General features: G+C 40.5%; 2 protein-coding genes across 2 annotated transcripts; both read left to right on the forward strand.

The window, feature by feature from the left end:
- Positions 1 to 6,095: 6,095 nt before the first annotated feature.
- On the forward strand, positions 6,096 to 7,862 carry LOC123664448. Its single transcript, XM_045598991.1, has one exon. The coding sequence runs from the start codon at positions 6,096 to 6,098 to the stop codon at positions 7,860 to 7,862; it is 1,767 nt and encodes a 588-aa protein (XP_045454947.1).
- A 184-nt stretch (positions 7,863 to 8,046) lies between these two features.
- Positions 8,047 to 14,633, forward strand: LOC123664450. The gene is made up of 2 exons (XM_045598992.1): positions 8,047 to 8,556; positions 13,467 to 14,633. The coding sequence occupies exons 1-2, from the start codon at positions 8,047 to 8,049 to the stop codon at positions 14,472 to 14,474; spliced, it is 1,518 nt and encodes a 505-aa protein (XP_045454948.1). The 3' UTR covers positions 14,475 to 14,633.
- Positions 14,634 to 16,010: the final 1,377 nt, after the last annotated feature.

Here is a 16,010-nt window from a genome sequence, read left to right on the forward strand (position 1 = left end):
TTATTCTCAAAACTCATCACATTATAAATAATAATTATCTTTTCAAGTGTTTGTTATTATATTTTTTACTAAACCTACTATTTTTAGATCTATCAAAAAGAACACACAGTATTTTTTAAAACTACAAAGCAATTTGTTTTTTGGTTATCACGAAAAAACGTAAACTTTTTTAATTAAATCGTAACATAGCATTGAAACGTCAATTAGTCTTATATAATGGTTTAGGTTAACTTTCACGGCTTTTGTGGACTAGATCTTAGTCAGAGCTAACCTACGGAACTTGTTTTTGAAGTAGAAAGGCCGGTAAAAGGGATACACGACGTACGCGTAATAGTTGTCTGAGAATTTTACGTTCAAAACGATTCCATCTTTTATCGTCATTTGATTATTGATACCATTTAATTTAGGTTCTAATATATTTATCGATAGAATAAATAATCGCAGAAATGTATTTACGCTCACAACTTCCGAACGAGTGCACCCAGTTTGATAGTTCTTTTTTTGTATTAGTTAATGTAGCTTTAATGGAAAGTAATGGAAGGGGTATTGATTAGATAACATACGATATTTCCTGTTTACGTTGGTGTATATTACACACATACCTATGATTAATTAGTATGCACTTACGTATGAATGATGTCTATAAATTTATATGAATATTTTATTCTTCATTTATTTTTATGTTATAATAATTAATTTAGCATGATCCACTGCCATATGTCTAAAAAAGTATAAATTTTTATATTATAGTTAACTCTAGTAATATTCACATGTCGCAAAACATTATTGAAAACAATTAATTTTAATACTTTTTTTTGCTAAGCAAAATAGTCTCTCGAAAGTTCGATTATAAGTTAAAACTATTATTGTGGTTGATCGCAAAAAAAACAACTTAAATTACATGGACCAGTGATACAACGTAACGAAAAAATAGCCAAGTAAATACGCATTATTAGAAATAATTCACTTGTCAGAACTCGATTAAATTAAAATTGGACTACATGACAAGCACCACGATTTGATTAAAAAAAAGGTATATGAATAAAAAAAAATCGAAATCGTTCCACCCAGTAAAAAGTTCTGAGGTAACATACATAATCGAATTGATAACCGTCTCCTTTTTTGAGTCGATTGAAAATAATTTGTGGATGGTAAAAAAAATAACACATTACGATGCTTTCATAACGTTTCCGGAAGTCGTTAAATTTCGACTTATGTTTTTTTTTTGTTTATGTCAAAAGTAATGTAACTTCGGTGTAAGACACAATGAATTATGATGTAACGAATCAACTTCAGTTCAGTTAGCGACAGGGTTGTCACTCACAGTATTTATAATTTTATCATATAAACATTTACTGTGATTTTGTTATAAATGTAAAGTTTTCTTTTTATAAAGACCTTATTATATCAGTTATGTTACTTTGGAAACGCTTGTAATATTAGGTCAAAAACAAATATTACAAAAATCCACACAGCGTCGCGAGAATATCATCTTTAACTGTCGTAACAAATTGAAATAATTGTTTTTCTAACAGTATGGTATACATTTTAAATTCAAATTACAAATTACACATACAAACATAATTATTACAAAAATAAAAACGAGTTTGCTTTAGACCACGCGAGTAAAGTGAAATTTCTTCAGCTCCGTCTAATTCATATCTCCCTCTTAACTTCCGTTCGCCTTGCCTGATCACACTTTTCGTAACGCCCTCGTGACGCATTCACCAGCATACTCCCCAAGTCAAGCGTGCGTTGAGAAGCTTTACTTCAAAAACAATCAGTTTACAACCAGAAAAAAAACAATGTGTTCTTTTTAATTGACAATTGACAACGCTAGCTATAAAGAATATTATTACGACGAGTTACTCGTGTTATGTAAGATTACATTATCACAATAAGTTCAATGGCATAACAGAACCGTTGGACCGTGATCGACTCGTTCGGCTTTAGGGTTCAACTTGTAATTGAGGAAAATCAACTTGTTCCGATCCAAAATACATATACATACACAGATATATATTTATATGTGTGTATGTGTAAGTGTCTATATATTTATAATGAAGCAAGACAATATTTTTAAATAAATATTGTTTTTATATATATTTTTTTAGATATTTGTAGGTACCTGGGATTTATGTAGTAGAGGAAATAAAATTTAGTTAGTAATTGTTTCTTCGTAATAACTGAATCAAAATAGCAACTAAAATATAATCTATAATATATATAAAAGCGAAAGGTCACTCACTCATCACGAAATCTCCGAAACTATAACACCTACAAACTTGAAATTTGGCAGGTAGGCTCCTTATAGGACGTAGACATCCGCTAAGAACGGATTTTACGAAACTCGACCCCTAAGGGGGTAAAACGGGGGTTGGAAGTTTGTATGAAAGTCCTATGTTTTTAAAGTAAGAGACTTGAAATTTAAAATGAATGCTCTATAGATGGTGAGAAAGTGTTTAAATAATGTATCTTTAGAAAACAACCCCTTTTTGGGGTTGAAACGGGGGATGGTACGTTGACTCACTGATCACGAAATCTCCGAAACTATAACACCTACAAACTTGAAATTTGGCAGGAAAGCTCCTTATAGAGCGTAAACATCTGCTAAGAACGAATTTTACGAAAATCGACCCCTAAGGGGGTAAAACGGGGGTTGGAAGTTTGTATCAAAGTCCTATGTTTTTGAAGTAAGAGACCTGAAATTTAAAATGTATGCTCTATAGTTGATGAAAAGGCGTCCAAATAATGTATCTTTAGAAATCAACCCCTTTTTGGGGTTAAAACGGGGGATGGTAGGTTGACTCACTGATCACGAAATCTCCGAAACTATAACACCTACAAACTTGAAATTTGGCAGAAAGGCTTTTTATAAGGCGTAGACATCCATTAAGAACGGATTTTACGAAACTCGACCCCTAAAGGGGTAAAACGGGGGGTTGGAAGTTTGTATGAAAGTCCTATGTTTTAGAAGTAAAAGACTTGAAATTTAAAATGTTTGCTCTATAGATGATGAGAAGGCGTCCAAATAATGTTGTTATGAACCAAATGTAGCAACACTAAACTATTATATTATCTATGACAGTTAGTATAGTTTACGAAATGGTTTTATCTATGAGCTGTCATTCGTCACCTTTGAATTTAAAAATTTGCATCGTTTTTTCCGGTCTCCGTATAAAAGTTACGCTTTTGTTTGTACTTGTTCGTTCTCGCGAAAAATTATCGCCTTTTGTTGATCGAACCATCCTTTGTTGTTTGAAGTAATTTAATTGTTAATAGCAAATTGTATTCCTTGTATTCCTTGTTGAATTATTGTGAAAAACGTGAGGGAACTACGCCGAACAACGGCCATTTTGATTGCTGGTTCCTGCTTCAGCCCGCCACTTCAGTTAAGTATAATTGATTAGCATTAGACGTAATGATTGGCCAATTATAGTTTGATGTTAATTAAGTTATACCTGGCGAGGCTTCACCGAACAGTATTCAGTGAAACTAAGGTAGGATTTTTATTTAAGACATTGAGTGTTAGCTCTGCGTACTGCAGACAATTGTTCGTCCCGTTCGTACCTGAGATCACGCTTCCACTCGTTTTCAATATACTCCAGGTCGGACGTAACAAGTTTTGGTAGCAGAGCGTGGTTAACTTATTGTTGCTCAGTTTATTAAATTGTATGAATAAGTTAGGTCACAATTTGTTTAATTCTTTCTTTATTAAAATATTATATTTAGATACTTAAGGTCTAATATTTGGATTTGAGTTAATAACAGCTGTTGTCTTATGCTTTATTGAAGGTTAATTTCTTATAAATACTCTTGTTTGTTAGTATAAGATTAGAAATAGCTGTTTAAATGGGTATTTATCAGTAAATTCATTAATTTGTTGAGTAAATTGTGTTATTGCTTTGAATCTAGTTTGTTGAAATATTAGATTAAAAAACTTAGTTTTAATTTTTTCTTGTATTATTACTGAAGTTATTTAAGATTTGATACTTGATTTCAATTCAGTGATAGCAGTTGTTTCATTGGAATTAATTTGATTATTGTTTGTTGTTACTGTTGTTATATCTGTGCCTTTGAAGATGACTTCGACCGCGGTCACCATGGTCCGTGAATCTTGTTCAGGAATCACAGCTCAACTGAGATGGTTCAGTTCAGCGGTCGCCTTGGTGAATAGGGAAGACCGCACGGAGGCCTTAATAGACAGGTACGAGAAATGCCCGGCTCGACTTGAACAGGTCGAGACTCTGTACCAGCGCCTCCTTCTGCACCTTGACGATGTGCCAATGGAGTCGCTTCCGAAGGAGCGACGGGAGCAAGTCCACGAGGACTACGTCCAAATTTTGGGCCTCGCCGATGAAATCTCCCAACGCGCCCGGGAGATCTTAGCCTCGCGCGCTGGAGTACCGCCTACTAGGGCCTCTTTGAAGACTCCCGTGGGCCTTTTGACCCGACTGCCTAACCTGGATCTCCCCCATTTCGATGGTCGACTCGACGCGTGGATGGGTTTCATCGGCCTGTTCGAAAGCCTTGTGGACTCTAGGGAGGATTTGAGCCTGTCCCAAAAGCTGGCCTACCTGCTCTCAGTGCTGGATGGAGAGGCAAGGGAATTGGTGCAGCACCTCCCGATTTGTGAAGGGAGCTATGCGGTCGCGCGGTCATTACTCACCAAGCGCTACCAAAACCAGCGCTGTCTGGCCGATGCTCATATCGACCAGATAATGGACATTCCTGTCGTGAGTAATACCGCCCAGTTGAGGACCAAGATGCTTAACCCCCTCGTTGCAGCTACCAATGCTCTTAGCCGCTTGGGCCTGCCGGTTGACCAGTCGTCATACTGGTTGGTGCGTATTATGCTCAAGCGGTTGCCGGTGTCCCTGAGAGCACGTTTTGAACAGGCGCACACTAGGGATGAGGCATCTCCTCTCCCTAGTTATGAGCAATTGTTGGCGTTCCTGGAGAATGAGTGTCGCATGGGCGACGTTATGGATGCGCCGGTGGGACTATCAAGCTCCGGACCCACCAACAAACGGCGCACTGCTAAAATGGCGCCAAAGGGAAGGGCGTCCCCCCGCTTTGCAGTCGCGCAGGCTGCGCGACCGGTCTGCCGGTTCTGTAAGTCCCGGGGGCACCGAACGATGCAGTGCCCGGACTTTGTAGCGTTGCATGTGGCCTCTCGTAGGCGGATTGCTAAGGCCCGAGGCTGGTGTTTCTCCTGCCTGGGGGACCACTTTCAGCGCGCTTGCCCCGACATGCACCCGTGTCCTGTTTGTGGAGGGCAACATTTAAAGGTGCTGTGCGCCAACGCAAATGGCCGCCGCGACCACCCGGGGTCGCCTTCGGGCGGGTATGAGAGCGGACACCGGGCTCAGTCCCGCAATTTGGAGTCCGGCTCACCTCCCCCCCGCCACGCAGATTGTGCTGCTGTGGATCGCCGACATGATTCGGCGCGCAGCCCCACGGGCGGGTATGGGAGGGGGCCTCGGGTTCAATCCCGCACCTTTGTGCCCCGTTCGCCCTCACCGCACCCTCGTGACCAATCACGGTCACCTCCAGTCATTTACCACGATTACCGTGACGCACGTCCGGTACGATTGCCGTCCCCCCCTCTGGCGGAGCGTTCCCGTTTGGAGCCGCGCAACCCTCAGTACGGACGCTCCCGGCGCTACGAACCGCCGACTATGGCTCGTGGCAGTCGCCATCGAGAGGAGGGCGAGTTTAAACCACTCCCTCGTTTTGACGTGCCGTCCCGGGACAGCGGCGATAGATCGCCGCCACGCCAACATTAGGATGTTGGCGTCTGCCCCCGCTATGCACCACCCCCTTTTGAGACCGTCCTCTTGCCCACGGCCTATGTCCGGGTCTGGGGACGGACGGGCGCCTCGGTTGTAGTCCGAGCAATATTGGACACAGGCTCACAAGGGTGCATAGCCTCGTCTTGGTTGGTGAGGCAGACTGGCCTGAATATTAAAAAGTATTCAGATGTAATAAGAGGTGTCGGGAACGCCCCTGTAACCACGGTTGAGGGCCACGTTTCGTTTGAGTTCTCGCCTTCAAATTCTCCACGCCCGACGCTGAGATCGTCGGCCATTGTGATGGAGAACATCTTGGGCAGTCACCCGCAAGTTCGGTTGTCTGCGGATGCGGTAAAATTGACCGCCGATTTGGACTTGGCTGACCCTAAATTCGACCTACCTGGCACGGTCGATTTGTTGCTTGGCGCCGATGTACTGGGCAAAATATTACTCGGTAAGGATCGTGTTTTGCAGCCAGGTGGCTTAGTAGCCCTCCGGACCATATTTGGGTTCGCATTGATGGGGCCTGTATTGAGGGCTCCCCCTCCTGCTGAACCTGGAACGGCTTTGATGGTGGGCTCCGCCCTCTCTGACGCCGTGCAGAGATTTTGGGAAGTGGAAGAGCCACCACAAGCACCCCGCTCTGATCCGGAACACGAGGAGTGTGAACGGTTCTACAAGAGCAACACTAGTTATCTTCGTTCTGGCCGGATCATGACAAGATTGCCATTTCTTGCCGTACGACCGCCCCTTGGCGACTCGCGGCCTACTGCAGAGAAGCGTTTGTTGGCAATGGAACGCCGCATGAGCAGGGACCCGCTACTCAAAGAGAAGTATATTGACTTCATGCGGGAGTATGAAGATTTGGGACACATGTCTGTGTCAAAATTTGATTGGCGCTCGATGGAGCATTTTTTCCTCCCACATCATGCTGTGATAAAGCCGTCAAGTGGCAAGCTGCGCACAGTATTTGATGGTTCTGCGCAGACCACATCGGGAGTGTCCTTGAACCAGTGTCTTCATTCTGGTCCCAAATTGCTTAAGGACCTTTGTGACGTCATCACGCGGTTTCGGCGTCACCAATTCGTTTTCGTAGCTGACATCAAGATGATGTTCAGGCAAACGGTAATCCACCCTGATGATCGTCGATACCAGCTGATATTGTGGCGGGAAAACCCGCAAGATCCCATACTTGTCTACGAACTCAACACGAACACATACGGGCTGCGGTCTAGCCCCTTTTTGGCCATACGTTCGCTTTGGGAGCTCGCAGATCAAGAGCGTATGTCGTTTCCTCGCGCAGCCGCCATTTTGAAGGAGGACCTATATGTTGATGACATATGCACTGGTGCGTCCACGGAGAGAGAGGCTCTCCTTTTGCGTGACGAATTGATTGGCATCCTAGCCTCCGCAGGATATGAATTGCGTAAATGGATCTCCAACTTACCTGCGCTCTTGGATGGGCTACCTGATGACCACCAGCAGGATCCTCACCTATTTGAGAACCGTGACAATCCTACCATGATGACAGTCCTTGGAATACAGTACAGACCAGTCCAGGACATCTTCACGTTCAACGTCGATTTGGATTCGCCTCGCACTTGGACGAAACGGCTGGTTCTGTCGACTGTCGCGAGAACGTTTGATCCCAATGGTTGGATATGCCCAGTCATATTCTGGGCCAAATGCTTCCTGCAGAGACTTTGGACTGCAGGTCTTGGATGGGACGAGCCACTCCGCGAAGCTATTTTGAAGGACTGGCTCCTGTTTGCTTCCTCACTGCCTGCTATCAATACGATATCGTTGCCGCCGTGCTATGCTTCCACCAGGGAAGCATACAGCGTCCCTTCATGGGTTTTCGGACGCTTCGGAACGTGGGTACGCAGCAGCCGTATATTTGCGCACCGTGACCATGGATGGTCAAGTGAAGGTGTCATTGGTCATGGCGAAGAGCAAGGTCGCGCCTCTTCGAACTACCTTGACAATTCCCAAGCTAGAGTTGTCAGGGGCGGCCCTTCTTGCTCGCCTCTTGAATCACGTCATGTCCACCTTGTGCCCGTCAGTTAACATTGAGACAGTCTATGCATGGACTGACAGTCAAATTGTCCTATGTTGGCTGAAGACGTCAGTCCACACCTTAGAGGTGTTTGTTGCAAATCGGGTCTCTCAGATCCAGAAATCGGAAACCCCGTTAATCTGGAGGCATGTGCCTGGCGAAGTCAACCCTGCTGATTGCGCATCACGGGGATGTATGGCCCCCTTTTTGGTTGAGCACTCCCTGTGGTGGGGACCTGAGTGGTTGACCAGGTCAGAATCTAATTGGCCGCGAACACCGGCCTTGGATACTGTCACATTGCCTGGGTTGCGAACCCTTGCGATTGAACGGCGGGACCATCCGTTCGACCCAGATTTCCTAATGAATCGCTACAGCTCATTAGACAAATTACTGGGGGTCACCGCTTGGATCAAGCGCTTCACCAGAAATTGTAGACACCCACAGAACAAATGCTTGGAGGCGTTCTTATCGCCACAAGAGCTCCAGGATGCTCTTCTTCATTGGGTTCGTTCTGTGCAGGAAGAGAACTTTGAAAATGAGATTGATATTTTGAGAAAAGGCAAATGTAAGCTGTCTGGAGCCATTTGCAAACTGAACCCCTTTTTGGACAGTGCGGGTCTTTTGCGAGTCGGAGGGCGTCTAAGGAACGCAAACCTCCCGTATGGAGCTCGTCATCCCCTTCTGTTGCCCAAAAGTGGCCACTTAGTGAGTTTGTTGGTGACTGATCGTCACATCAAGAACTCCCACGCCGGCTGTAATGCCTTATTGGCCATTTTACAACGAGAATTTTGGATTTTATCGGCCCGAAGGACGATCCGTAGTGTGGTCTTTCGCTGCATGTCTTGTTATAGACTCAAGGCCTCTACCATGCAGCCTATCATGGGTGACCTGCCGTCGGATCGGGTCACAGAGACAAGGCCCTTTGCTGGAGTTGGGACGGACTTTGCAGGTCCCTTTTCGGTTAAGACCTCGACCCTCAGGAACAGTAAAACGGTCAAGTCCTACCTGTGCGTCTTTGTTTGCCTGTCCACCAAGGCGGTACACTTAGAACTAGTCTCAGCCCTCTCGACAGAGGCCTTTGTTGCGACGTTAGATAGATTCGTGTCACGACGAGGACTACCGTCCTTGATTCGGTCGGATTGCGGCACCAACTTCAAAGGCACAAATAACTATTTAAAAGAGATATATGAATTTTTGGCGTCTAATGAGACTGAGATTGCGTCTAGACTAGCTAGTCGCAGAATAACTTGGAAGTTCAGTCCCGCGTCATGCCCCCACTGGGGAGGAATTTTTGAAAGTGTTGTAAAGGTTGCCAAAACACATTTGCGACGAGTAATTGGCGAGTCCGTATTAACATTTGAGGAGCTCGCAACTGTGTTTTGCAAAATTGAAGCCATGTTGAATTCACGCCCGTTGTGCCCGATCTCTTCAGACCCTAACGATTTGGAAGCCCTCACACCGGGCCATTTTTTGATTGGACGGCCGCTGAACGCCCTGCCGGAATACCCCTATGTTGATGTGAAACTCAATCGTCTCTCGCGGTTTGAATTGATCCAACAACTCACTCAGAGCTTTTGGAAACGTTGGAATTTGGAATATTTGCATATTCTCCAGCAGCGCGTTAAGTGGACTGACAAAACTGATCCACCGCATGTTGGTGACCTCGTTCTGGTTAAGGACGCTAACTCACCGCCACTGTGTTGGCGCAGAGGGCGCATTCTTAACCTCGTCTTTGGAGCAGATGGAGTGCCCCGTTTTGCTGAGGTTCGGGTGGACGGTTCTGTTCTGAAGAGAGCGGTATCAACCTTGTCACGACTGCCAATTGATTAGCGGCCAGGTAGTCCTGGCCGAGGCGGGTAGATGTTATGAACCAAATGTAGCAACACTAAACTATTATATTATCTATGACAGTTAGTATAGTTTACGAAATGGTTTTATCTATGAGCTGTCATTCGTCACCTTTGAATTTAAAAATTTGCATCGTTTTTTCCGGTCTCCGTATAAAAGTTACGCTTTTGTTTGTACTTGTTCGTTCTCGCGAAAAATTATCGCCTTTTGTTGATCGAACCATCCTTTGTTGTTTGAAGTAATTTAATTGTTAATAGCAAATTGTATTCCTTGTATTCCTTGTTGAATTATTGTGAAAAACGTGAGGGAACTACGCCGAACAACGGCCATTTTGATTGCTGGTTCCTGCTTCAGCCCGCCACTTCAGTTAAGTATAATTGATTAGCATTAGACGTAATGATTGGCCAATTATAGTTTGATGTTAATTAAGTTATACCTGGCGAGGCTTCACCGAACAGTATTCAGTGAAACTAAGGTAGGATTTTTATTTAAGACATTGAGTGTTAGCTCTGCGTACTGCAGACAATTGTTCGTCCCGTTCGTACCTGAGATCACGCTTCCACTCGTTTTCAATATACTCCAGGTCGGACGTAACAAATGTATCTTTAGAAATCAACCCCTTATTGGGGTTAAAACGGGGATGGTAGGTTGACTCACTGATCACGAAATCTCCGAAACTATAACACCTACAAACTTGAAATTTGGCAGGTAGGCTCCTTATAGGACGTAGACATCTGCTAAGAACGGATTTTACGAAACTCGACCCCTAAGGGGGTAAAACGGGGGTTGGAAGTTTGTATGAAAGTCCTATGTTTTTGAAGTAAGAGATTTGAAATTTAAAATGTATGCTCTATAGATGGTGAGAAAGTGTCCAAATAATGTATCTTTAGAAATCAACCCCTTTTTGGGGTTAAAACGGGGGATGGTACGTTGACTCACTGATCACGAAATCCGAAACTATAACAGCTACAAACTTGAAATTTTGTAGATAGGTTCCTTATAGGGCGTAAACATCCGCTGAGAACGGATTTTACGAAAATCGACCCCTAAGGGGGTAAAACGGGGGGTCGGAAGTTTGTATGAAAGTCCTATGTTTTAGGAGTAAAAGAAATTTAAAATGTATGCTCTATAGATAGCGAGAAGGTGTCCAAATAATGCATCGTAATCTATATATATAAAAGAGAAAGGTCACTGACTCACTCATCACGAGAACTTAATAACCGCTGGATGGTCCATCCATCCAGGATGGACAAAGATGAGGCAGGGAGGTAGATTATAGTTAGTTGACGTCCGCTAAGAACGGATTTTGCGATATTCCACCGCTAAGAGGGTTTAATTTGGGTTGATAGTTTGTATGAAACATATACAGCCTGAAAATAAAACTAAAAATGTGGTGTATAGAGAGGTTTTATAAAAATAACTATTAAATTATACTAAATTGTGCCTTTTAAAAAGTTACTCAGTTTGATAAGCATTTCAAGTGACTGAAATAAAAAAAATAATTTGCGTTAAACATCGTAATAGTAATGCATATCTTCATAACCACGCGGACGTAGTCGCAGGCGAAAGTTAGTGTATTATAAAACAAAGTCCCCAAAAGTATATGTGAAAGATTCCTTCAAAATCTATTGAACGGGTGTTCATGCGATTTCACCAATGGAGAGAGGGCTTGGAGAGAAAGGTTTACGGAACGGCTAAGCCGATTTCGATAACAGTTTCACTGGAAGTTTGCCGGGAAAACTTTGTGACACACTGATTTCTACGCGGGCGAAGCCGCGGGCACAGCTAGTTGTTGATAAAATCGTTTAGTAAAAGTGTTTTTAAAGCCGCAATATAAAAAATATATTACAATTCCGTTTTATCATTATGTTTATATTGTGTAACAAAATATTTGAAGTGTTACTTAAGTTTTATTATTCAATAATAGTACGCTTTTTATCTCAAAAGATAATTCAGTAAAGAGTCATCGACTCGGTTTTTGTGGTTATTTCAATAAAAAACTTGCATAAATGAGATTTAATTTAAAAGTTAAACTTTTATTTTGGAGAAATAAAATTTTGCTCAAACTTTTTTTATAGAAAAAAAAAATTAAGTATAATATTTTCTATTTTTAATATTGTTTATTTTCAATATTGTTTATTGTCAATTTATGTTTGATTTAACTATTTACAAATCTATTTTTTAATGTTATTATGGATTCTTACGCATCATCATCCATCATCATCAAAAATTCGTTAGCAAATTAAAAATAGTCATAAGGAAATACCTACATACAATCTCCAACTCTGAAATGTATAAATTTAATTTATCTTGACTAAATAGAGATAAAAAACAACCTATGGTTTTGTGCAACCTGATAGGCGATTTGAAATAAATTTATCTTGACTAAATAGAGATAAAAAAACCAACCTATTGTATTATGCAACGTAACAGGCGATTTAAAATAAATATAAGTATAGATCTATTACATACAATACTATTAAATTCGTGATATCCAAGTGAGAGGTAAAATAGAACGATGCTTTTTATTCGACATAAAAAACTAGTTTCATTCACATAATTGAATAGCTCTATACAATGAAGATAAAGTTTCAAAAAACGGTAATGGGTGACTTGACGCTTTATGGAGAGCGGTTAAATTTTTATCGTGAATTTATTCTTTTTTGTATCATTGACTACTCAACTTTGACCTGTTTCTTATATTGAGTGATATTCTTGTGATTTCACTTTTGTTTGCCATACTGTCACGCTGCAATTACTTTAGTTGGAAGTGAGTACATAATTCGAATGGTTATTTTGATTCAAATTGTACGTGTGTGTTTGAAATTACACGTGTTTTATGTTTTTAACTGAATTCCAAAAAAGGAGAAGCTTCTTGATTCGATTGTATTTTTTTTGTTATTTAAATTTTATTTCCTCTTAAATTTTCTGAGTTCAGAAATCGTTTTCGATGATAAAAATACTTATCTAAACATAATAATTGTCAAAGTTTACTAAATATCCCATTCAGGTTTTGTTACATAGATTGTTTCAAAACCCGACTACTGGCAACTTTCCCGAAATTCGTAATCACGTAGGCAAAACCGCGGGCCAGAGGGACCATTGTTTGCGATCACGTATGCTACGGTAGCAAGCCTAAGAGATGTTAATTAAACAGCCCAAATTAATCCAATGCTTTTCCTCTAGATCCTTACCAGTTAATGAACTATTCATTAGTGATTCAATCCTTTATAATTAACTAAATATATTCAAATATACTGTTTATTTTGGTAAAATATCATTCACTCCATAACATAATTTAAAACCATTTTAATTTAACTGGGTAATAAGTCAAAAGTTCGGTTCGACATCCTTTAAGTTCGTACTATTTAAAGCACATACGCGAACTGAATCTGCGCTTCTGGAACTAATTTGAAGCTTTCGTCGGGATTTTATAAAATTTGAGGGTCAGAGTCAATGATTTACCGATACGCTTGGTTAGCGAGGTGTTAAATATTTGCCAATAAAAAAAATATAACGAGAATGTTTGACAATGGACTGCGCATCAACTATATAATAAGTTATCGAGCTTTTTCGTAAAATATGTTTATATTGAAATTCTTGACATCAAATTCAGATTCTTGACTAAATTGTTTAAGAATAAAATGTAGTTCAACATTAGCTAATAGATAATTTAATAATTAAAATCTTTATAGATTAATTTAAGAATCAAGTTTTTCTCTATATGTAAATTATAAATATTTTAACAATATTTTCATTTTTTGCAGGTCTGTTTATTAGCACTGGCAGTTGCCACTTGCAAGGCCGGATTTGAATCCGGACACGATCAAGGAAATAATGGATTAGGAGATAATGGTGGAGGTCACCACTTTTCTTCTCTTCAAGGTGGAGGTGGGGGTCACGACTTTTCTGGTAGTCAGGGTGGTTATGACTTCTCTGGCGGTCAAGGTGGTCACGGATTCAGCGGAGGACAAGACTTCAGTGGAGGACAAGACTTCTCTGGCGGCCATGGCAACGATCACACCATAGCCCTCGTTCAAAACCAAGACTTAGGAGGACACGGTCAACAAAGTTTTAACTTTGGCGGTCACGGTGGAGGACAAAGCTTTGATCTCGGTGGACACGGTGGAGGACAGAACTTTGACCTTGGTGGTCACAGTGGAGGGCAGAACTTCGGTGGAGATTCATACCTTCAAGCCATTCATGATTTGGGACAGAATTTTAATGGAGGTGGTGCAGGAGGTCACGGCGGTTTTCAAGGAGCCCTATCCGGTCATAACGAAGGCCAAGGAGGTAACGGAAACTTCGGTGGACATGGATTTGGAGGTCACGGTAATGAACAACAAGGCTTTATTCTGCAAGATGGCGGCCATGAGTATGGTGATCAACAAAACTTTGGCCACCAAGAAGCCATCCCAGTAGGAGAGCATGTTGACGAGGAACATCCCGTCGAAATACCTAACTATAAACACGTTACTTACCCAATCAACAAGATTCTCCATGTGAACGTACCCAAACCCATTCTTATTGGTATTCCTCATCCTTACCCTGTCAAGGTTCCTGTCAACAAGCCAGTAGCTGTTCCAGTTGAAACCGAAATCTCTATACCTATTGAGAAGGTTGTCCCTTACCCCGTTGTCAAGCACGTGCCTTACCCAGTTGAGAAGCACGTACCTATCAAAGTAGAAAAGACCGTGACTGTTCATGTACCCCAGCCTTACCCAGTCAAGATCCCAGTATACAAAACCATCCATCATCATAAAGATCACCACTAAATAATCGTTTGTGTATTTTGACGCGTGTGTGTGTGTTCCGTGCCTTGTAAATATTGTTAACTAATTTTAAGTCATTTTCAACTGTCTTCATGTTGTAGTTGATTTATTTATTATTAAGATTGTTGATGTTTTTTTTTGTATTTTTAAATAAAAATACCAATTGAACAAAATCTTTAATTTAAAGTTTTTACGTATAGCAGGAGAAACACTAAACAAATTCAAAGCAAAAGAACTTAAAATGGTATTTAGAGAAGTATAATTATAACATCAAAGAAAGTACTTAACCGTGTGTTTTCTATCGTGACTTTTCATGTGTGTGTCCACGTGACATTAGCGAAATTGACAGTGCCCTCTGGCACAACTGAAAGCCGTTAGACCCAAAATTAATCAAAGTATTTAACATGAAATATATAATGACTTACACAGTTTACTAGAATTCAAATGGATCTATACTAATATTATAAAGAGGTAAAGTTTCTAACTTTGTTTGTTTATAGGGGGTAATCTTTGAAAATACTGATCCGATCACGAAACTTCACTAACAGAAAGCTACACTATTCAGGAGTGATATAGGCTATATTTTATTATTATTGAACAAACAATTTAGTGACAAATAATAGCATATGTAAATCGAGTCGGAGAAATGCAAGCGAGATAAAAACTGTACTATATATTTTGCATCACAAAAATAATAATTAACGCCCAAATAAGTAGGCACAGGTCGGCTAGTGTCATAATAAAGGAGATAAAGGATAGAATAATAAAAGATAGAATAATAAAAGAGGAGTAATAAAAGAGGAGAGGAGAATTGCAACTTCGGAAGTAAAACGAAATTTTTTCAAAATTAGAAAACAACATGAGTTAGAAATTACAGCTTTCCATTAAAAAACATATAATTTAAAATTTATATTTAAACAATTGCTCCTTATTACCCGATAATATAAATTAATGTATTCCTTAAATAAATGACTCCAATCATAATAATTGGTTGTTAGCTCAGAGGCGAAGCTTAGGGGAGATTTGCGCAAAATTAAATTTATCTTAAGAGCACATGATCTATGTTTACGGATTTCTCCTTGAGTGAATTTATGGGTTTTTATATAATTTATACTTTGTATAAATTTAATTGATAACACCTCTGGTGTTTGTGCAAATATTTTTGTCCAAAAAAGTATTAGTAGATGATGGGTGTAATATGTCGGATGTGACAAGGTCTGGGCGTTTGTATTGAGTGTCCAGATTGCTACAATATACACCTGATAGCGATCGTTATTTATAGATTCTAATATATTTTACACCCTGCAAAAAAGCAGCGTCCTAGATCAGCCCTTCTTCGGCGTGGAGAAAAAGGCTTATGAGCAGCAGTAACTGTGTTTACATTACAAAAAGAATAGGGATCAAATGTGAGACTTAAAATAAAAAATAGGCTTGAACGAAAATAAATATGTATGTTCCAAGTGTAAAAAGTAAAAGTGATCCCATTCTTTGTTCCAATAAAAGTATAGGATAATGATAAACACAGTTAAATTACTTTAA

This window comes from Melitaea cinxia, chromosome 22, assembly GCF_905220565.1.
Source record: "Melitaea cinxia chromosome 22, ilMelCinx1.1, whole genome shotgun sequence".
Lineage (NCBI taxonomy): Eukaryota > Metazoa > Arthropoda > Insecta > Lepidoptera > Nymphalidae > Melitaea > Melitaea cinxia.